Source organism: Diadema setosum, chromosome 20, assembly GCF_964275005.1.
Source record: "Diadema setosum chromosome 20, eeDiaSeto1, whole genome shotgun sequence".
In the NCBI taxonomy this organism is placed as follows: domain Eukaryota; kingdom Metazoa; phylum Echinodermata; class Echinoidea; order Diadematoida; family Diadematidae; genus Diadema; species Diadema setosum.
The window spans coordinates 19,382,320-19,407,275 of NC_092704.1; the positions used below are offsets into that span (position 1 = coordinate 19,382,320).

Below are 24,956 nucleotides of genomic sequence, written 5' to 3' on the forward strand. Positions count from 1 at the left end.
TACAGTTCCAACAAACTTACAACAGTTTCTTGTGTTATACATAGTGCGCACAAAAATTATACACAACACACACACACACACACACACACACACACATATATATATATATATATATATATATATATATATATATGTTTGTGAGTACGTAACTGTACTCGCTGAGTGTGTTTTTTTACAATGTAAGATGTATTTACATGTTTTTCTGGATTGTCCTTTGTCTTTGCCTTGTGCCTCCTGTTCAATCCAGGAGACAACCTAGGCCTTTCATGCTACATTGTTTATTGATATAATAAAGAATGCTGAACACAATATATATATGTTGGATCCTATTTATGTACATTTTAAACACCAGCTGATAAGGCACATGAGCACAGGAACACACAATGATAACTACCAATAGGTCCCTCTGATGTTTTCTGCCCTGAACTAACAATATTATTGTCTAATGTGCGCTCTAAGTGAAGATAACGACAATATGAAAATAAACGAAATGTGCTAACGAGATCAAAGACCATTCCAATGCAGACAAAACATCTCAATGAACAACCCTCATTCAAGTTCGCAGGGGAAAAATAGGATTACTCTGTGTTTTCTTTGAGGAGCAGCTTTCCGAATCCAGCCTACCGATAGATATAGCAACAGACGACAAACCATTTAACAAGCGCTATTTTTGCAAACGATATGAAGCTTAATTCAAACTCACAGAAATTACACTAAAATGATTTGATAAATTCATTGGTAAGCATATTTTCATATACCTATGTTTAGTGCATCTGATGATGGCTTTATTGTAAATCACCCTCAAACCATTTTTACTTTTGCCCTTCCAGAATGACTTTGATACATTATGCACCCCACTCTGGGTATGATGATAGAGAATAATACATTGAAACAAAAGATATGAACAAAATGTCACTTTAGCATAACGCTCATTACACCATTATGACAAAAATGATTGCAATTTCATATTTTCGATGACTCAACAAAACGCCATGTAACGGGTGTATCTCTCCTCCTTCAGGACACAATGGCCTGATTTATAGATGACTGCATGTAAATAATTGTTATTCACAGTCACATTTAGCATTATCAGTTCTGCAAATTATATAGTTCTACGTTCTGTTATAATACTCTCTATATTTGCAATAAACAGGTACAAGGCTATACGGAAATAAAAAAAAAAACACACTTTGAGATAAGAGTATTGTAAGACTTTAAACTTAGCATAATTCAAATCTTCATAATCATATTGGTCTATCATGTTGGTTTGCTGTGTCGGCTAGTCAGTGAAGGGAAGAACTCATGACGTCATCCTCATCATCAACCTATCCTCGGAACAACCAAATGAGGGCGCAAATCATAAGAGTGTAAAACAAGTTAGCAGGAGCAGCTGCCGATGAGCCTGCGGGTATACAAAGGAAATGACATATGTTTGAATGATATGTCGTTTAATCATGCAGTCGTCTTGTTATTAGAAGCATGCAATAAGTCTCAGAAAATATGCAAAACGTATATACATCGATGTCTCCCCCATCTTTTCGAAAGGATGATACGATTACTATATATACTCGTCATCGTGATGTATAAATTAGCTTATAATTGATTTACAAATCAACTTTTAATTGATGTACATGGAAGGCATTCTTCAAAACTCTGAATCAATCATTAGACACCAGTATTATTCTTCCGTCTCTGTGCAGACTGTATTAATATATTTTTAATGCACAAAAATGCAATGGAAAACGAAAAAAACAAACAAACGTGCATTGTTATGTACGAACACTGATTTTTTTTGGAAGTATTTATTTTGTCTTTTTTTCTTAAAATTTTAGAAAGAAGTTTCTCGCTCGAAAACACACACGCAGACACACACACATACACACTTTAGTTTATTTTGTGATAACACTGACTCACAAGATTAGGATACCGATATGTCTTGAGCAGAAATATATGTATAAAACGAGACTACGAGAATAAAGTAACAGTAACCTGAACTTTGAGGCCAGCCGATCACCTCCCCATTCTCAGCATTAGTCCGTTCCAGCCATTCCATGAGAGGCTGAAAGTATTCCAAGATGGCGTCAGCTGACATCTCCCTCTGTCCAGTGATGACTTCCATTGCGTCAGGCCAGGGTTTGCTTTTCCCCAACCTTAGCATGCTCCTTAGGTGTAAGACACAACATCAGGTTAGACTCCTTGAAGCTGCGACATTGCATAATATAGTTTAATAACTAGGATAATTAGGGAGGATTTGAGCTGATTGAAATTGCAAATTGAACCATGAGATCAGAGCATTCTCTGCCGGGAATCCCCTACATCAAAGACCAATATCCTTCATTGAATTATATGGTTAGCAGGGGCGGATCCAGGAATTCCGTAAAGGGGGGTGGGCCGCAAAATATTTCTGTTTCATTTCATTTTTTTTCTTTTTATCTCTTTTGTTTTAACTGGTTAAGTATTTTTAGAGGAACGCATACCTTCCATGTGAATTATCTGTGGTAGCCATTAGGACAGGGTTGTCAAGTAACACAGAACTAGCTAACCATTTGCTGAGACCATCACGCTATTGTTGGCACTGACACCCACAACCAAAGCGCTGCAAAGCCAAGCCGAGAGCGTCAATGGTCAATGCAAGGGTCTTTGAGCTTTGCGATTATTACCAGCCAGGGTTCCACACCAGCTCTTGTCCGCTTGCCCGGGGCATGTGAAGTCTTATGTCGGGCAAGTAAAAATTACAATATTATGAAATTTACTTGCCCCATCTGGCTGGTAAAATTTCTAGAATGGGAAAAGGTGAAAATAAATCTTTCAAGTAATATAAATGTTGAAAGTCTACTGCTTGCGATTGAGCTTGAATGAATTTAGACATGATTTTCAAGCATCACTCGTGATTTTCAATCACCACTTGTGACGTTTTTATTCTGTTCGATACCAAAACGACTTGACTTACGCCAGCTTTTCTCCAGCCTCCCTGGATCGATAGAAATCACACGTATGCAGGGGACCAGTGTGGTTTGCTGCTTCACACAGTGATTTGTAGAACTGGAACTGAATGATTGTGCGGATGTAGTATCTGTAGACAAAAGGGAATGTGATTAGAACAAATGATTCCTCTATCTTTGCTCTCCTCTGAAGTATCGGCCATGATGTACAGACAGGCATCTGTCAAGCTATACGCCGCAGTTCCACGACGACTACAGCCTCACAAAGCTCTGGAAGTTTCACCATTTCTCAAGGGAAGTATCAATGTGTTTGATTTTGGTAAATGTATTAATAATCAAACATTTGGGCATACAACGAGGGGAAACATTTGCGAACAAAATGCCGTTTTTTTTTTTCTCTCAAATAAGTATCAATTCATGGACATTTTCTGCGATCCATGCTCAGCTATCTAATACACAAGTAATACATTGGGTACACAATAATCAATATAATGTCACACATTTCCACATTTCGACGCAAGACAATTCTGACATGACAAAAGCATGGCAATGGTAAACACACTTGTCTCATTCGAAGATGACATTCGATAAAAAAAACTCTGTAAACTAATACAAAATGGAGGGTGGAAATTCCTTATGTTATTCAATGGCAAGACGAGGATTAATGAAAACGGGATAAAACATTCTACACAAAATGATGAAAAGTAACGTTTATAAAACACATGAATATGAAAGAATTACCCAATGAAAGGATAGTCGATAATGAAATGGAACATCGCTCCAGGGTCAAAATCGTCATCTGTTCTGGGAACAGGTGCATCCACGCCAACAACGTCACGCCTGTCAGATACAATAAGGCTATCAGTTAAAAAGTTAATTGTAACCTTTGATTATTCCTTGTTTCTCGTCATAACAAATGTGTCGACCCTTGTACTAGCCTAATGAACGTTCCCAACCAGTTTTGTTCTGATTGACAGTTGATAGATACAGCCCAAATTATATTAATCAATATTCTTACATGATCCGTCATGACTGTATATACCGACAAAAAAGTAGCGATTTACTTCGTTGTTTCAAGCCATCATTGCAATCTGAAATGAGAAAAGTACCTCAAATACGCATCGACATTAGTGTAAGGATAACACTGCCACACATCAGGCGACAATACGATTTGCAGGAATTCACTGTAATACCCATGAGACATTAAATGGAAATACAGAAAGCAGGACTGAACAGCAAACACCAAACATGGTGATCTTGAGAAGATATTGATAATAATGATGACATGTGACGAAACTGACTTGATTTGCCACCATCTGGCCATGGAGTTGTTGACGTCATAATCTCCTCTCATTAGGTCCCATCTCCAGGTCGACAGCCCGAGGCTGAAAGGCAGCGTGCCGATCGTATCAAGGCTCATCCGCAGCAAGAAGTTGATATCAGTTTCTAACAGAATGTAGTATGATATAATACAATGTACATTACATGCATGATTTATTTTACAAGTAGTCTCATAAGATGGTTTTCACCTGTGTCTTATACGTTTCTTCCTAATCATCTTCATTTCTTTACTTATAGGTGTCCATTCTTTAGGTAACATAATTGTTTGAGGCTGAAATATTCTTCGTACTTTATCCATGTAATTGCAGCGTGCATATGTTCATTCAAATGAGGGCGCAATTATCAGAAAAATTCAAAAGAAGAAAATAAGAACAATTATTTGAAAAAAAAAACCACCCAACATTAAATGCACGAATTCAGTATAAACAATGTCCTAAAATCGCACGCAGCGTTAAGATAAGAGTCTAATCTTCACTCATGATAGATAATCAGTGCTGTTTCTATGGTTTATAAAGCAGAATTTACCGTAATCCCCCTCTTCCAATCCCTCGAAGAGTCCAACTTCCCGCAGGTGTTTGGGCGTGGCTACGGAGAGGGACATAACTTCCCCGATGGCCTCGTGGAAGGCCCCATTGGCTCCGTCTCTAAAAGCTATTGGCAGGTCTTTGTATTGCAGGTAATATTGAATATGACCCATTTCGTGGTGTGCTATCAGGAAATCCTCCATTCTGATGAGCGTGCACATGGCAATACTGAACAATAGAACAATAAAACAACAAACACAACTAAAACAACAAACTATCAATCAAGATGGTATATTGAATAGTTCTGACCTTCGTGTTTCTAAGTAATATCCTGTATGCATTTTGTCCAGTCCGTCGCGTGCATCCGGGAACATACCTTTTATCTTTTTGCCTTTAAACCTGACAATAAATGATGAAATTATGGAGATGTATCTCAGATGCTGTCAATAGTATTTCATTAGTATTTCATTTCCATCTACACAATTTCAGACTCGACTTCACATTTGCCGGTGGTGTACTTTGCGAAGCAAAATTTTCTAAATTGTCAAATGCAGTCTAGACTACGGCAGGATAACTAGTAATATGCAAATATCCCACTTCTATGAATGCTTAAATCATTTTTCACTTGCGTTGAGGCAGAGAGAGTGTTATAATGAACATGAATGGAAAGAAAGAGACACGTTTGACACACTGATTTAAAAGGTGATGAACTTTATTGTGTCAAGATGCGAAACAGACTCTTCTACCAGTCAGGGATTGAAATTCATCTTACCGAAAATCGTCGCCTGTGTAAAAGTCCCAAGCAGACGCGTGACACACCACATCACGGCCATCGTCTGGTTTGCTAAGCATGGAATTCTCCCAGAATGCATCATTCACGGGAATTAATCCTAGCGACGTGAAGAACTCGTCAGACATTTGGAATATTCGAGTAACGTTGTAGCCCTAATTGAAAAAAACAAAAAAAATGAAACCAGTACATGGAGTAACCCTTTGGAGAATGGGATGTACAACGCAACAATCTGGACGAAGGGGTTAATATTCAACCATGAATAACGCGCATGCTCTGTACTCAAAACGGATAAAGGACTGCTCCGTAAATGAACACAAGCTGTGGCCAATTTTGACTTCAATATCTTACACAGTCATAGTAATATCGGTATGACTATGTTTGCACACTGTAAAAAACATCGGTGTTAGATTTAACACCACGGGTGTTAAATCTAACACCGATCAAACTTCAATAAAGGACCACACCCACAGGTGTTAAAAATGCACTGTGACGGTGTTGAAAAGTGTTCACCTGACACTTCGTGGTGTTAATTTGACACTGTACCTGGTGTTATTTTGACACTGTACTGGTGTTAATTCAAAAATGACACCACATGGTGTGGATTTGATATTTGTTGGTGTTAATATCAATGGTTTAACACCCGTCCAGCTTCAATAAGAGACCACACCAGCTGGTGCTACTTTGGTGTAAATTTATTTTCACATTTTTTCAAAAATCTAGTATTTTAATGTAAAATGTCTTGTTTAAATTAAAAATCAACAAGAAGTGCAGTTACTAAGAAACTCTTCAAAAACAGTTTAAAATTTGGAAATGACACCCGGAGGTGTTAACACCATAAATGAGCACCGAAAATTTGACACCAGCTCGGTGTTCACTATTTAACACCGGACTTTTTGCAGTGCACTCTATGATGAGACACCTGTGATTAAGTATGTACCATACATGACCCTTCATCCAAGGCGATTTAACGTGCTTCTCATATACATTGTATTTCTCCTTTCTTTTTTCCTCAACTGTAGGGTTTTGCCAAGGATTTGAGACTGAAAATGTTCATAAACAAAGCCTCTGAGATGAACAAAGATAAATAAAATGCCCCCGTCAGCTCATGCCTGACCTCAAAGTTTTGGAAAGAGATTCGGCTTTACTTATCATTGTCAATGTGACATTTTGTTTGTATCATTTCTTGTCAGAAGTGGTATACGATGCCAACGACCGAATTCTTACTGTGTTGAGCTATAGTCCATGTTGCTGCACGATTCTGTGCCAACAAGCGGCAAAGGGTGTCCTAGTTTGTTTCATCGGTCATTGTGTTTTTAAATAAAGTCCACGAGTGCGAATCCGTGCAGGGTCGACTGAGCAAAGTGTATGCTTTTGAACTTTGAAATGTTGCTCAAGTTCAGACATCTATTTTCATCTTCCTACGTTCCTAGACATTGTCATGGTGTAATGACCCTGATATACATGTATGTCACGCAACCCCTTCTACCTACAAAAACATAATGAATATTGACTTGCAGGCCCTGACGTATATCTCACCTGTTCTACCATAGCCTCAGTGATGTCAATACTAGGTCTATCCGGATAGGGCACCACCAGAGGGTAGATATTTCCCCAGAAGCGACCCCAAATATCGCCTAGGACATTTGGGAAGATAAAAATGACATCATCTATTCTGCATTTCTGTAGTCATAAGAGTGTTGAAACATTACCGTTGATGAAACTTGTACAGGATGTGTAGACTTCTCAGGGAAAGGACAATTTGTATGACGTGCAATTTTTTTTTTTCTTACCGGTTGTTGGTATAACCTTAATAGTGTATCTCTAGGTCCTTGTGACTTACTTTTACCTTGGCATGACCTCATCAAGGAAGTGGGATCTCTTTCCCCGGGCTTATCTTAAAGCACATTTCTAAAGAGGATATTACGCCTCAGTACATATCGTTCCTTGTTCCAGATGGGATTTTGTCGTTACTCTTTCCTGTTCTCCTATCCCTTTCCCCTGTCCTTCATTTTCATGTAAGCCTACTATCTAGGATATATGAGTCTCGATAAAGTGCAAAATAGGAATCATTACAATGATAAAAGTCGTCACTTTCCCTCCTTGGCATCAAAGCTTGAGGTGGTTAGAGGGAATCAAGAAAAGATTTTTGAATTGAATAATGATCATTATTGTGTGGCAGAGCAAAATTTAAACCGAAGATCGTCAACCTTGTGATTTCATATGTGTTGACCAAACATTTAGCACGATATCCTGCGTGATAAAACAATTCACTTCTGGTATACATACCTTTATTGGCTTAAATTGCAGAGCCACATTATCTTTAAGTTTAATTAAATCCATGGAATGAAAACAAACGAACTATATTATATGAGTATAATTCCTCTTAAATTGTTCAAGGTTTTCAAGAAACAGGAATATTGATCTCACACAAGCAGCTCGGAAGAGGCGATGATGCCAAAAACTACCGCACACGTCTTCTATTTTCTTATATGCATACAAAGGGCACAATGAATAAGCGAACCTTTTTTCCCTATAAAGTTATCATTGCTTAGTCGGTACAACGTTGTAAAAAAAAAAACACACACACACTTTAATGTATTTCTTTTGATTTCATTACACGTTTATTTAATACAAAACTTGATCTTAATTAATTGGCACATTACACCCGTTTACTGTTACTAGTATTTAATTTTAGTGCACCTTCAAACCTTTATGTCACAGGCAAAGTTTTCAACAAGCGAGGAAGCAATCTTATCATTGTTTGATTGATAGTGTTTTCTCGTGTCTTTGTTTCTTGTATCTGGAAAGTATATACAAGCGATTATACGGTCACTTCACATTAGTTTTGTTTTGGACATTAGTGAATGAATATACATTAATAAATGAATGTACATGTATAAATGCACGAGTGCATGAATGTCCATACCTTACCTAAGACATTAGCAGGAAGGTAACCAGTGACATCGATATTGTCTCCATAGACTTCATGCAGTCTGCGTCTGACGTAAGCATGGAGCTGTTGGTAAAGTGGTAGGATGGCCTCGTAAAGTTCCTGGACCTTATCTTCGATATCCTCACCATACTGCGCTCTCCAGTAGTGACCCTGATCTTTGTATCCTGTACATACATAACACGTCATAAAGATCGCAAAATCGCTATAAGCAACACTGGGTTTTTGAACAAGACGCCTGGCAGATACACATGTTCACAGACAATACGGCAAGGTGACGAAAGATCATCCCCTCACAGTAGAAACTACCTTGAACGCACATCTTGCTCCGTCTTTCTTGCCTTTATGAGTCATTTTAGTACAGTGCACTCTCAGTAATAACAAATACCTCGGGACAGGCGGTTTTCTTTCGTTATATCGAGATTTCGTTATAACTGAACAGCAACGTATAATATAAGTCATACAGAGGATATTTGGGTTTTTTTTTTGTATGACCAGAATTTTTACTTCCTTACAATGAAATCTTGTTATAATTATGTTCGCTACAACGGGAGTGCGCTGAAGAATAAAAAAAAAATAACACCACCGCACGACAAGGGATATTACAGTATTTCGTTGTCACGAGGCAACGTTACTATACAATACATTGCATTACATTGCCCACGTCTAGTCACATATCCAGTACTCTAGATCTTTCAAGACTGGATTTATTTGTTGCCATCCACGACGATAGTTACAAGAAAGTATAAACTTTATATGATTAATTTCACCATATCACATCTTAAATGGCTTGATAAAACAAGCTCTATGTCATCAAGGTCATGCAAAGAAACATTGGCCAATATACGACAAGTTACTATTGCAACAGATACGTTACCATGATAAGATTATCAAAAAACTTCCTTTGGTGATTCAGTCATTTACCAAAGTTTGTAACCATGCAAAATAATATAATTGTAACATTGTTTTAAATCTGTTTGTGTGCCTTTACAATTTGAGCTCTTCACAACACATAGTTTAGAATTTACGGAAAATTAACAATTAGATTATTGGATAAATGTACAGTTCTGATATATACAGATACTCACAATACCTTTGAATTTTGATACCGTCAAATTTGATAGTAATTGAAGACTGAAAGTGTTACTCTTCCTGCTCTGAGCTCAATTCAAAAACAGATAGAGCACATTCATTAAAAGAGGTATCAATATCAATAACAGTTACGAAAAAGATGCAGAAACAGATACGTTACCATGGACATGTGGTCATTTGCGAGATTGTTGTTCCAAAAGCGTACCATAAAGCCTTTTGGACGATGGTCAGTTTTGGTCGTGTTGGCCATCCATGTAGTTTAAACCAATCTAATCAAATATATTGGCGTTTTTGTTCTTTGCATGTCTAACTGAAATCACGTGAAGAAAAAAGGTAGGAAATATATACAAATTTTTGCGTGAACTCCTTATCAATGCAGCGAAAAGACAGAGTATATAATGAGTTTGTCTTTATTCTTACTTTAAAAAGGCAATTGGTGTTGTTGTACAGGATCAGATGCCATTCTTGGGTGAAGTTCAGTTTCAAATAGTCAGATATACATTGATCTAAACCTGTTTTTATACCATGCTGTGTCCTATCGGTAACGTATCTGTCATAGAGTTATATAGAGAAATATATGCCCAACTTCGTGCCATTGTTACATTGTAAATGCGTTCCTTTGGGAATTTACTGTGTTTTGTTTCTTATCCAGCAAGTGTTGTTGTTTATATAAAGACAAGTTTTGAACGAATATTTCGTGCTTGATTTTTGGGTTTTACTCTGACTGAAATTGAACACTTTATGTGAGAATGGCCCTGGCAACAATTATTTTGATTCTAGGCTGGTTGCAGCAATCGAAAATGACTCCTTGGATGTCACATAATTTGAACACGTGAACGTGATGGTGAATGTCTGCATACCGTTTGCTCTTGCTCCCTCGTTGATAATCTCGACATATCTTTCGTAGAGAGGCTTATTAGCCACGCCCACTACGTCGCGGAATCCCTTCCACGCCCACACCAGTTCGTCCCAGTCAGTTGAGGTGGACATGATTACTTCCAACCCTATGAAGAAAGCCCGGCAAACACTAATTACAGTATACCATCTAATAGCCGCTAAGCAGATGGTGAAAAGAAAACGTCCCATCTCTATTCATTTTTCATTTATTCATTCATTCTTTCATTCATTCATTCATTCATACATTTTATTTTCATCTCCAAACAATATACTCGCATATTACAAACGAAATAAAAGTATATTCCACACAACATAATAACATACATAAACACAGCTTGTCTTATAACATTATATTACAGAAGATAACAAGCAAGAATAAAGCAGTTGAGTACTCAACCTTTATGTACTACAAGACTAGTGATGTTTAGAGCGAATAAAATATTTTCACAAGTACTTTATATTCTGACCTCTTCTTTTCCACGTCTTCCCATAAAAGCTGATTTTACTTAAACCAACTTGAATACCTCAAGTTCCAATAGTGCTTGATACACGCAACGCGTTATCATTGCATACTGGGTATCTTGTACGCACATCTATATTCCAAAGATCGGTTGCTGTAATAATGTTGATCACCTCTACGTGCTACCCCAAAGTTTCTTCCGACTTTGTTGTCTGAATCACAATGGATATTACCCAAAGTTGTAATCATGTTCCTTCTTGTCGAGGTCAAACTCAACGTTTGTTTCACAACCATGTTACATTGCTGTTAAACTCATTACATGGAGTATTTTACCTGGAGCCTTCCGGAGACATTCCGAGGGTTTGTTAGGCCGACATATCTCTGACGAGCTGTAAATCTTACTCATTTCCGCCAATATCTTGTGAAACTAATAAAGAAAGATAAAATAAAACTCCGTTCACGAGGTCTTTTGCAAGTTATGTTGTATCATTGGCTTGATGTCAGGCTAAAGTATTTCCTTTTTTTTCCCTTGATGATAAGCATGGTCTTCTATATTCAAGCAAATATTTCGTAATGGCATGGTATTGGAACAAGTTCACGCGGTTGACAGCAGGTTCATCCGTATTTATTGCAACTCTGAATTTCATGCAACCTCCATGAGGTGCAATCTTCAATGATATAGGCCTAATGATTATATAATACAAAATTATATATATGTATATATATATATATCACTTCCATATTACTTCTTTGCTCCCTCTTATAACTTCTAGATGTAGCTTTTATTTCTTTCTTACTTCGTCGACGGTGCGGTTGTCGAGGGCAGCAGTGCCGATGTCGCCGATAAAAGTTAGCTGACGCTTGACGTCATCGGGGAAAGTATCCATGACGCTGGCGAACTCTCTGGCCCGTTGCCCCGATCTCTTGTCAAACAGTGACGTCACCAGGCTTACACGAGTCTAATACAGGAAGCCAGAGGACCGATGGGAGACTAGTACATAACATGTCAAAGTTCAAGTCGCTTCCTAATTCTCATGATATCCCACAGTTTCATACAGAACAAACAACTCTAACTCTAGCACAAATGGACAGGGTTTGGGAAGAAAATGCTTAAGTGACAAATTTGCGGAAGGCAGGTTCGTTGATCAGCTGTGGTTTTTATTATATGACAATAAAAGTTCTTATTTGTTATATGCTTTACAAGAAATCGTGCACCTTGACAATCAATGATGAATAGAAAATAAGCAAATTGAGTTTTTATGGCATTCGCGGCAAACCCTTACAATGGTTTGAGAGTTATCTTGCGAATCGATCACAAGTAACATGTTACAAGGAAACAGTCAGTAGTCATACTACTTCAAAGTGTGGTGTACCGTGTACCACAAGGATGAGTTCTTTAGCCAACGCTCTTCTTATACGACCTACCAAACTTAACTTCATTGATGATTCAAATATATTTCATACATTCAATTTTGGACAGAGGGAAGTTGACAAGGGATCATCAATCTGCATTTAGGAAAAATTCAAGAGTGCATAGTGCAATTCTAATAAAGTAACAATTAATTAAAAGAAAGAGAAATTATATGATTATAAAAAGTAAAAAATGGGAAGTTATTGTGAATGGAACAATGAAACTATCAGATGATGACATTAGTAGAGTGAATGAGGCATCTTTTGTTGGAATATGCATTGATAGTCATCTGACTTAGAAGAGTCACATACAAGCTGGAAATAAATGTGTAAGAAGGAGGGTTGGTATTCTTTTTAATTTACAACACTGTGCCCCCCAACATACACTTATTCTCCTGTACAAATATTTTATCCAGTCCAACATTACATACTGATGGAACTGAAGTGTGGGGGAGTACAAGCAAATCTTATTTAAACTGCCTTCGTCTTAGTCAGAAGATGGCCATGCGAGCTATCACCTTCAGTCCACTCAAAACACATTTTGATCCCCTGTTCCAAAAACTGAGAGTAAAGGACATGTTTGAATCACATAAACTTTCCATCTGTACATTTATATTTGATTTGTCAAAGGGGAATATGCCACATGATCTAGTAGAATATTGTCAAAGCATTCAATATTCCTATTCAACGAGGGGCAAAAAGAAGCCTTGTTTATCTACCAAAGTCTGAAACTATTGATGGTCAACTCTCACTTTCATTTCTAGGAGTTAAATTGTGGAACACTTTGCCAAAAACTGTAAGGAGAATCAATACCAGGAATTTCCGAAGCAATTTAGCAAAACACATCAAATCTGTATTGACAATGCCATGGTAGTACAAATCAATAACGTTATAACAACATTTTCAATTCATTTGTTCATTATGTATTACGTGTTAAAGGACCAACTCCCACTAGCACCTGTGCTATCTCTTGGTTCTTTCAGCAAACTCATTGTGTACTATATATTACCATTGTATATATATTGTATGTTTAATGAAGCTCTTTTTTGATAAATAGTTTGAATCATACATTATATATTCGATATGTTTTTATAATAATAATAACAATAATGTCTTATTTACACAGGGTAGCCTCTTCAGTGTTACCACTGCTCTACCAGAGGGCCCTGCCATTATTATTACCCTAGCGTTGCCAGTTTTTTTTTATTCTAGATTTTTATTATAGATTTATTAGACAGTTATGTACGCTATGTATTAATGCTGATGTTGACACAAAAGTGGAGTGTTAAATTTCCATTATGTATTCAAACTTTCTTGTACATAAAATGTCGTTGTTATAAATAAACTCAAATAAACTCAAATAAACTCAAACATCAAACAAAGAGTAAGATTTCAGATCATGTGTTTTGTATACGCTAACCCTTTGTCATCACGCTGGAAATCAAATCTATCTACAGATAGGAGGACACACAGAAAGAGAGAAATAGGGAGTGAGAGAACGTAACTTATGTATATATAGTGAGTGTGAAAGGTGTGTCTTCAGCTGCTAAACCTCTGGGCCGTTCAAAAGCTACGTCTATACCGCCTCTTCTCTATCTCGTTTGACATATAGTGTATACCAAGTTCATGCTGTAATCAACAACAGTTTATTTCGGCACACAAATTTTCCCGCGATTCTCTCTTTTTCAAGTGTTCAAATGTTCCAAAATAAACTGTTGGTGATTACAGCATGAACTTGGTTTCTGTTTTATTTTTGATGATATTTTTACGCGAACACGTGGACAACTTACTCGATATATTATACTGTAATGGTCGAGAGAAAGAGAGAGGTGTGATTGAGATAGATAGATAGATAGAGAGAAAGAGTGTGCCTGTGTACGTGTGTGTGAGTGTGTGTGTGTGTGTGCGTGTGTGTGCGTGTGTGTGTGTGTGTGTGTGTGTGTTGAGTTAGAAATATAGAGATGGTGACAGAACAGACAATTCTTCCTGTCTTCCTGCATATTCCAAGTGCATTCTAAAAATTCTGACGCTATTCTGAGTGCGTTCCAAACATTCGGGCCCATTCTTCTGGCCAGCCCGAATATTTTAAGGAGCATTCGAAGTGGAGAAATATCGATTTTTATTCGAAGGGATGATATATTGTAACTGGACTCTGACTGCATTCTAAATATTCCTACGGCATTCTAAATATTCTGACGACATTCTAACATTATTTGAAACAATCTGATCTCATTTGAGGGAGAATCGGAACGGTGTTGCACCTCAAATTCTGCCAAAATATCTCAAAAATGCTCAAATGCTCATATGATTACCCCAGTTAAATACTGGTTAGTGAAAAGGTTGGAGTAAAGATTACGATTAGGGTTAGCTTTAGGGTTAGAGTTTGGGTTAGGGTTAGGATTAGGTTCGGGATTAGGAGTAGGGTTAGGGTCACGGGAAAGGTCCGGGGTAATTGCCCAAGGGGTAACTAGCCTATCCAGACACTCTCTGTCAAGAAGGTCTTGCTGGAGGACAGCAATCTGTAGCAAAGAAATATTTTTTCACACAGTGCATATTATTGACAACTATTCACTTTCGTTACCTAAGCAACTATTGTAACGTATCGCTACTGTTAGTTTTTTATTATTGTTGTTTTCTCTGTACAATAGTATGCATTGTTTCTTTCACTTAAGAAAGTGAGATTTAAGTTTGCATATTGTGGAAAAAACGAATAGATTTGAACTTGAACTTGTAGAATCGGGTTGAGACTGGTGAAAATCACCATTTTATACGCTATTGGAGACCATTCCGGCGGCATTCTTGACACGCACGGGACATTCGTGTTGCATTGTAAGTACATTCTAAGTGTATTCTAAATTTTCGGGCTGCATTCTGTTTGAACCCGTGAACATTCAAAGTATATTTGGTAAAAAGCCATTCCTGTATGGAACGTGCTGACAGCATTCGAAATGAGTTTGTACAGCATGCTAAACGCTTTCCGACCATCAGACTTCAAGCAGCAATCGAACCGCGCTCGTGCGGCATTCGAAGTGCTTATTAAAGATTTTGACCCCATTCTAAAGGCCGTGTCACACCAGCCTCGCGTGCGACTTGCAAAGAACAATTTTGACTTCCCGGAGGTCCCCGTAGGTGATCCGCACATGACAGTACCTAGCATGTATCTCAAAAGTAGTCGCCCGGAGGTGCGCACGCATATTTTTTTACCCGCAACCGTGTTTAGGCCCTGTCACACCTTTCCGGGCAAGCTACTCGGGCTTGTTACGTGTAGGGATTTTCTAGCATACCGGACATTCCTGAGGGCGGAAAAGGATTTGTGCGAGTCAGCGCATGTGTCTTACTTGCTGGACGCGTTATACTTGCGAGTATACTGTGTGACCTTTGTACCAGTCGCGTGGAGGCTGACAACTCAGTGAAGGAATTCCTCTAATGGAATGGCTGAAATCTCACATAATTTCATTATCTTGGCTGCATACGGGACTGCGAAGTACTTGCGTGGGAATTGCCTGGGAAGTACTGCCGCTAAGGGTCTCCTACTGGCGTTCTGCGTGGACCTCTACGGGCATTCCCGCGACTCACCCGGAAAAAGTCTTGGTCATGCTCAAAACTTAAATCGGACTTGCGTGAGCATCCCGGGCAACTACGCGCTAGATACTGTCAGGTGCGGACCAACTGCGGAGAGCTCCGGGGAGTAAATTTGTTTCCCCGCAAGTCAAGCCGCAGAAGTTCCCCCGTACGGTATGACAAGGCATGAATGAAAATTGCAAACATTCTTGTTCGCCCGATGAAAATCTTCTACGTGCTGGAAACTACCTCCTCGCCACAAGCCCGCGTAGCTTGCCCGGAATGGTGAGACACGGCCTTTACAGTATTCTGAATACAGCGTTCCAAGTACATTCGAGCAGCATTCGAGAGCTAACTCATTCGGAATGTGCAAGAATGATTCGAGAAGGATTCGAAGTCCATTCCAAGCATTTGAACAGCATTCCCTACCAAACTGTTCGAATTTGACATTTTCCCCCGAATGTGGCACGAATTTGGAAGATATCTAATTCCGGCTGGTTCTGCTTGATTCGTGCTGATTCCAAATAAATGTGACGGGGGTGTAAGAAATAATCTTCGAACACTGTCATCCCATGAAACAATTTCCGTCAGAGCTCTTGGACAGACTGCCATCACGGACTACTGTCTTTAAAAAAATGAATTAACCTCATGGCTTTACATACTGTGCCATGGCTATTTGACATCGCACAACATAGCAGAGAGGACAACTGTTCCACACATTTCAGATGTATCAAATGGCAATACATCTCATTGTAGAAAGTTTGTAGCCTACTTCCAGGCGCTTTGACCTACTTGTATTACATATTGATATTCTTGGTTTGGTTTCTTTTGCAATTATTACAACTATGAATCAATTTTTGGTGACAATCGTTACTGTCAAATCGTTACAATCCAAAACATATTTTGCTCGTTTGATTGATAGAAAATGTAGTAACGTGAAGTTTTGGGGATGATGTTTCTGCGTTAGCTAATAGAATGTTACTGTACAAGATTTTACTGCTTCGCGAATCATGTAAAACGGTGAAATATAAGAAGCTTCTCACATTTCATCTAATTTGAATGAATGTTTTTTTTTTCATAGTAATCGATCTGTTGGATTTGAATAGAATGGCATTTCCTAAGTGGTTTAAAGGTCACAACCGTCATCTGCCACGCACCCGCAGAGTGCCCCAAGAGAGACAGATTCAAAAGTGATTTGATGACGATTCAATTCACAGTAACACACGTCATAATGTTCGGTCCGTTTATCACAGCCATATGGCATTCATCCAGCTCAAGAGATTCTGATGACCTCTTACAATTTCACTGTACGAAAACAAAATCACCCTTGCAAAGAATGCATTCATTTTATTTCTGAGTGACATATAATTCAACGCAATTGAAACCTTCCATAATTCCTATCAAAGATATGTGTGTCTTTAAGTGGAATATTTGAACAGAAAGATAAACAGACAGAAATAGAGAGAGAGAGAGAGAGAGAAAGAGAGAGAGAGAGAGAGAACACAAGGAAGGAAATGATTAGAGAGAGATACTCAAGTACAATTCAATGTCAGTGCTTATCCAGTTTTTTGTTTGTTTTTTACCTTGTAAACGGAACCATACTGACGATAATGATTCATAACAAAGATAAAAAAACCCTAAACATTTGTCTTTACAGGAAAGTAAAACATCATCCACCTATTTTGATATAATGAGAGTCAAGAAATGAAGCGATCCTGAAGCACATCTTATGTTACACTTGTATTATGAGAGACTTTAGAGATTAATACGTTGTAGATTTAATTGGTCTGTTTAATCACGGTTCGTTACCGTATCAAGCAAGGAAACTCACTTACGTTAATCTCAGCATTTTCATCAGTCAAATTTCTGTCGTAATTCCAGCTCGCTTCTATCTGCCTAGAAAATACAGCCCCTGCCTCAGCGTTGTATTCCTCCAAGAAATCTATCGCATCCTGCAGCGTGTTGCCTTCCCGAGCAACCCGTCCCCCGGTTCCCCCTCCCTGGTCGCCATGAGGGGCGATGGCTTGGACATTTGCAGCCAATGTAAGTATCACGAGGAGGCACAGAGTTAGCGCCATGGTTGTTTTACGCCTGAGAGCAAGGTGAGGCAATGCCAAGGTACTTTCAATGCACAGAGGAAATATCGGCTTCGACTGAAGGCAGGCAGTTCCCATTATCGGCTCGCACTCAAGTACATTCACCCACAAACATCAACACACATACACTAATGGATCCTGTGTATGGATCATACACACCGACTCTATACATGAATGCACATGCAGAAACAAAGCTTGCGATTAAAAGGATATGATGCGGTATTATGTCGAGACGAACCTGATCGTGATTTTTGGTTCATCACGGTATAGGCCTTTTTTAAAAATTGAAATATAGGCTTGAAAACTAGTTCAAGTAATATTTCAAATAAAGAAGAGTTAATAACACAGGAAACAGGATATTGCAACTTTCTATCTTTCATCATTCAGTTCGGTGCAATTCGAGTAAAAAAACATGAACGATTGCGATAATTCAAATTTGGCAAGAAATATTTAAAGGGGATGGCTAGTAACTGATCAGTGGGAATCAGTGGGAATTGTTCCATCCTTGTGGGATTCATTTAAGAGTACATCATATATCTATCGTTCTGTGAAAATCATTTGGTTCAGAATGGTCTCATATTCAAGTAATGTGCAGTTTGATGTTTCCAGGTTAGCATGCCTGTACAGTGAATTAAACAAAATTAAAATGTGCATTAAACTGCACATTATTTGAACATGAGACCGTTCTGAAGCAAATAATTTTCACACGAGAGATATATAATGTACTCTTAAATGAATCTCACAAGAATTTGAACGATCATCAACCAGCATTCTCACTAATTCCCACTGATCAGTTACTAGCCATCCCCTTTAAAGAGATGGTACTGTATTGGTGGAGATGAGAATTGGGCTTTTAAATTTTTGCGAGATATCAAGAAAACACTTATGAAATAGTACAGAGCATATAATTTTAATAGGAATTCAAAGTTGATTTGATAAAAATCGGGCTTGGAATGACTGAAACATCCAAAAACAAAGTAAAATAAAGCGATCGTAATAAAATGTGGATACCACACTTTATTAGAATCGTTCTGTTTTGGATATCTCAGCCATTTCAAAACCAATTTTCATCAATTAATAAACATTGAATTCCTCATGGTATTGCATGCTCTTTCATATTTCATGAGAGGTTTCTCATTATCTCACTAAAGAATGTTAGAAGCCTGAAATTAGGTCTCAACCAAAACTATATGATCCCTTTAAAATTACAGCTTTGAAAATGAATGAATCACCACACCGGCGGCTTCAGCTGTTCAGTATTTAAAATATGCTCTGTCCCATAGCTGCTCTTAATTGAAAGCTACATGGAAAGACACTGGGAGAAATACTAGCATGTATCAGATGCCGTGTCTACACAAAAACTGGATGATTCGTCTTTTGCTTTGCTTCTTTCTTTTTCAACAAGGAACATTTGGAACATCATTTCTGCATAGTGTCTGATTTTTTATACCAGTTTCATTGGAAATACGAAGTCAAATGTAAAAGAAAAAAAAAGACAAACGAGCGATATTCCCGTCAATTTTCAAAACAAAGACAAATTTTCTAAACGTCTGAATGCAATCTTTTTAAATAATCTGACACGAGAGGATACTGCTCTGTGTTATAGACTAAAGAAAGAGAAAAGGCGTATAAACGCATACACCCGGCAAACCTGCGCATGATCTTTGAGTCATTTGCGGGTTCAAGATTCCTGCTGATCTGGATATCTCTTTTTCAGGTCTCACTTCCGGTCCCCATGAACTAGGACTATACTTCGCCAATAATGTGTGAGTAGATTGGCAAATGATTCCTGAAAATGACACGGGTTCGCAATATGAATGAAACCTTGTTGATTAACTAATGCTAGTTAACGGATAAAGTCGAAAATCATCCTAACCAGAGGCTAGACGTGTTTTTCTTCTGCTTCAGAGCACATAAAACACATAAACAACATAGCACTTACCATAAGAAAGTAAACGAAAACCTGACGTTCGTGTTGGTTCTATAATGCACACCCGAGACGATTCGAATAGACAAACTTTCAAAGCTAAAGTCAAGGTAGTTCAAGGTAGACTCATACACCCATTATTGTCCATGCAGATAGTTACACATGCACTCATACAGACACACACGTGCACGCAGAAATCGATGTGCCCATTCTTAACTTCTTTTTCTTCGTTGATGATGATAAACTTTTTTTTCTTCAAATACGTTGTATAAATGGTGCACGCACGGCTGTCGGGGAACCAGAATATACGTTCTTAGATTCCCAAAAGGTTTATAATCAGATTAGAAACAACTCGTCAGTCAGTGGTGTTTTGATGACATTCTATAGGTGACAAGACACTTTCTATCTTGAAGCGAATAACCGTCAGCACCAACCCCTGTTCAGCTCTCCGGGTAAGATAAAACAATATTTGTTTATACTTAATCTGCATTATGTCGAGCATACATCTTCATTCATTGAAATTATCACTGGTGACACCTTGTCACTAAGGACGAAATCCTTACAGTATATTCTTCACTTCAGGCAGGGATGTGATGTGTGACAGATAGCTCGCTTTATTTCATGGGTAAAAACTGTTAAATTGGTGATAACGAGGTCTATCGTCTGACAGACAACACTTGAAAAAACAAACAAAAACAAAACAAAACTCACAAAAACCAAAAAACACGAAAGTCAACAGCGCCAGGCATAGAATCAGATGCACACAACGCCTTAGGCTGTTCGTCTCATTAGGTCTGTTAATCGCCGGGATTAAGCCTGTTTAACATAATGTCTGTAATTCAAGTTAAGTGAAGAACATTATTTTGTAAGAATCCCATACATAATTATGTGACAATAGAAAGCCCAAAGGACAAACAAGTTCTGTGTGTTTCTTTCTTTACTTTAAAAAACACAAACCAAATTCAACTGCAAAACTGGAGAGAATTTAAGATTGTCGATGAAGAGAGTATTAACTTTTGTAGAAAAAGTGGCACACGCTATTGACAGATCTTCGCATCTAATAGGTTTGTTCCTGGACTTCTCCAAGGCCTTCGACACCATTAATCATGATATTTTACTTGATAAATTACATCATTATGGAGTGCGTGGGAAGGTCTTGGAGTGGTTCAGGAGCTACCTCATGAACAGGAAGCAATATGTCTCTTTAAATGGGTATAATTCACAAATGTTGAATTTCAAATGTGGGGTCCCACAGGGAAGTTTATTAGGTCCGCTTTTGTTTCTTGTTTATATAAATGATTTTTGTAGGTCATCAGATGTTCTTTCCTTTATTCTCTTTGCGGATGACTCAAATTTATTTTTTTCGCACAATAATCCTCTTACTCTTGTAAATGCAATAAATTCTGAATTAGAAAATGTCGCCGAATGGATAAAGGCAAATAAATTATCTCTCAATCTTCAAAAAACAAAATATATGTTTTTTTAGCAACTGTATAGAGAAACCACCTGTTGACATTGTTTTTGATGGGACTCCACTGGAAATTGTTTCCCATATTAAATTCCTGGGAATAACAGTTGATAATAAGCTTTCATGGAAATTCCATATTGATAGTATATGTAAAATTATTTCACGAAATATTGGTATAATCAACAAGGTTAAATTTTGTCTTCCTTTGTCGTCCCTTATTACATTATATTCATCTCTCATATTGCCATACTTAAATTATGGTATTCTTGCTTGGGGAAACACATATCAAACATTCTTCGATAAATTACTTTTATTACAAAAGAAGTCACTCCGTATTATATGTCATACTGCATTTCTGTCTCATACTGACCCGTTATTTTTTGAAAACAAAATATTGAAAATGAAGGATTTGTATCTGTATAACCTAGGACAATTTATGTTTAATTATGATAGAAAAAATCTTCCAAATATATTTGAAACAATGTTTCCAAGAAATCAGTCACAATTACCCAACAAGGCGTTCGAATGAGTTTCATTTGCACTTTTTCAGAACTCTTCTGGCTCAGAACACCTTTATTTATGATGGGCCAAAGTTTTGGAACTCACTTCCTAATGATATTGTAACAGTACGAACTTTGAATTCTTTCAAGAATAAATTGAAATTATTTTATTGAAATCTTATAACATATTACCGAACTAGGTTTGTTTCATTAACTCAATCAAGTTATCACTTATTTTTATGGATTAATCATTACACATCAATTATTTTCTATTATGAGAGTAAAATAATCCGTATATATAAATATAAGTTCTCCTCAAATATGACAGTCATCAAACAATGCATCACTGTGTCTATTCTTTGCTTTTAATATGTCCGCACTTTTGTAGTTTTTCTGGCATATGTACCCAATCCTGATATTCACAATATCATTCAAGGGTGCGTATTACTACTCCAATACGTCCTGGAAATCTGTTTGCTTGTGTCCACGATGGCGTGTGTTGCAGTTTCATTTTTTTTCCCATTTTGTTGTTGTTTTTTCGTTCTTTCCTGTTATTTCATTTCTTGTCAGTTGCCATTGGTTTCTTTGATTTTGTTTCATATATTTGTTTGTAGTTTCATGAAGCCATTATTTGCTTTTTATGTATTTCTGAGGGTCCCATATCGTACAAGCTTGGCTTTTTAGTGGGACCCTCCATTTCCATTACCATTCGTGTAAATATGCATATGTATATACCTTATAAATGCAATTTGTGACCCTGCACCTCAAAACAAACAAAAAGTCGCCAGACATGAATTTTTAGTTAAGACCATATTCTGAAAGAGCAGACTTTCAGCTTTAAAATGATGTATAACTCAAATCAAATGGACTCTCCTAACCTATCTAAATATTGGAAAGAAAGCACAAACTCAGGAAAAGTGTGAACTGAGAAAAGAGGCTCTGAAGTACAGTGTCTATTCAAGCGCTTAATCTTTACCAAACCGTGCTGGCTGTGCGATGAATGGAACAAAAAACAGGCAGTAAACCACCAGAGTAACAACAATGAAGGGATTATCAGATTAAACTGAAATTGAGCATGCCTCATTAACACATTTTGTCCATAATCAATCCCAACTTTCAAAGCAGTAGCACTATCCTTTCAAAAGTTATCAGAGTTGAAAGTGAAGAGTGTGGACAACGTTTTTCAGAAATGAAAAAGGGATTCTAAAGACACACCTAATCACACTATTCTACCAAAAATGTTCGAGATAAACTGCTAAAAAAAACCCACTTTTCTGCCCGTCTTATGATACCAAATTTTAGCATAATGTAAAAGAAGACCCGCTCTTTCAGAAAATATGAAAAAGTCAAGTTCGGCTAGGTTGACCCATTTCACTTATTTTCAGTCCTCACGCAAAATCAATGTGTGCGACTTTATGTTCGTTTTGAGGTGCACGGTCACATATGTCGTTACTCATCATCGCATGTATCTTGTTGATGTACGTTTATCGAAATTACTACAAATTTGTTTTGTTTATGCATTGAATATAATTTCTCCTGTTTATTTAATGGAAATGAAAATAAAGTTGAACTTGAACTTGAACTTGAGTATTAAATGAACCAAGCAATCAAGTGTCACTATATTAGAGATATTATGTAACAGAAATAATGTATCAATTTATATAAAACTAATGTCTTTACTACCTTTCAATTTATTTTTGCTTTCAAAAGCAAACTTGAGATTTGATTTAATTGCCTGGGAGTTGTTATTCTTTCCATGTTTAATGTTATGTGATTCCTTTATTTGTAAATTTCTCAAAACTGAATGATTCTCATAGAAATATAAGACCATAACTGGTTGCTCAGATGATAATAGATGGAAAGAAAATACTACAGACTGCTCGAAGTTTTAATCCAAAAGTGATGAATTTGAAAAGTGAAAAGGTATCTTCACTATCATTACCGTTAAAACTACCTAATACTTTTGTTTTTGTTGACTGAAAAAACCCCCAACAAATCAACTCATCTCATCGAATGTCATCGACGTGTTATTTATTACACACCATGGTAATAATTTCTTATAGCTGTTGATGGTGTAGTCTACACATGGAGTTTAAAAGAAGTGAGCATGGCAATGGGTATTGTAGGTCGATTGAACAATACTTTATGTATGGTTTTGAAGTTACTAAAACAATGATATTTTCACATCTACCAATGATGTGATGATCTAAATAATCTTTTCACTGTTATTGCTTAAACTGATCTTACATGTGAGCATCTGATATCGAATATTTTTCTTCTTTCTCTCTCTCTCTCACGTGTGATGCAGAAAAGATGCGCATTTTGATGGATACAATATAATTAAGAAGGAAAATGTTTGAATCATACGAATTTTGATAAATAAACACAGTCTGAAATATTAATGGAAAGGAACTTGATGTGTTTTGCTGTTAAAACCCTGGACAATCGACAATGAATTTTCGGTGGTGGAAAATTAACACATGATCTTTGTACTAATCTGATTTACATCAGGATCCTGCTTTGAATAAGATTTCATTACCTATTCCCATAAAAGGTTGAAAAGTGATTCATTTTGCTGTTGCATTTTATCTGTGTGACTATTCGAAGGAATTGATACGAATTACCTCAACTCACCTCAACAATAATATCGTACTCCTCTATACTTTAAACTTCGCTGAAACAAAGGGGCTTGCATAGCAACACATACACTCAAACGATCGGAACCGGCCACTCTCTATTCATTTATCATATAGCGACAAACGGTGAAGGAAAGCACAAACTGTCAAGTATGAAACTCTTATCTACTTTTTTTTCTCTGATCCTTCCCATGTAGAATCTGGGGCTGCTTTATGCGGAATCGGCTGTTAGCCATATTGAGGAAATATAGTTTGAGAGACTGATAGTTTGAATCAAATAGAGAGCGAGCGAGGCAACAAATCAAGAAATGGTACAAAATCTGCGATTTCTTGATTTAGGAGGATTATTCTTTGTAGTC

General features: G+C 37.3%; 1 protein-coding gene across 1 annotated transcript; it reads right to left on the bottom strand.

The window, feature by feature from the left end:
* Nucleotides 1-170: 170 nt before the first annotated feature.
* LOC140243769 (angiotensin-converting enzyme-like) lies at nt 171-17,934 on the bottom strand. The gene is made up of 13 exons (XM_072323437.1): nt 17,806-17,934; nt 11,797-11,958; nt 11,333-11,426; nt 10,503-10,646; nt 8,532-8,717; nt 7,137-7,234; nt 5,580-5,752; nt 4,809-5,035; nt 4,244-4,388; nt 3,684-3,782; nt 2,951-3,073; nt 1,990-2,162; nt 171-1,402 (listed from the first exon to the last, which is right to left on the bottom strand). The coding sequence occupies exons 2-13, from the start codon at nt 11,884-11,886 to the stop codon at nt 1,326-1,328; spliced, it is 1,629 nt and encodes a 542-aa protein (XP_072179538.1). The 5' UTR covers nt 11,887-11,958; nt 17,806-17,934; the 3' UTR covers nt 171-1,325.
* Nucleotides 17,935-24,956: the final 7,022 nt, after the last annotated feature.

What these genes read in the sequence shown, in the direction of transcription:
- LOC140243769 (XM_072323437.1), bottom strand. Translation starts at nt 11,886, where the DNA reads ATGGATACTTTCCCCGATGACGTCAAGCGTCAGCTAACTTTTATCGGC. An exon ending in CGAGGGAGCAAGAGCAAACG is followed by an intron (nt 8,718 to 10,502) that starts GTATGCAGACAT and finishes ATGTATGTACAG; the next exon opens with GATACAAAGATCAGGGTCAC. An exon ending in TACACAGGCGACGATTTTCG is followed by an intron (nt 5,036 to 5,579) that starts GTAAGATGAATT and finishes TCTATTGTTCAG; the next exon opens with TATTGCCATGTGCACGCTCA.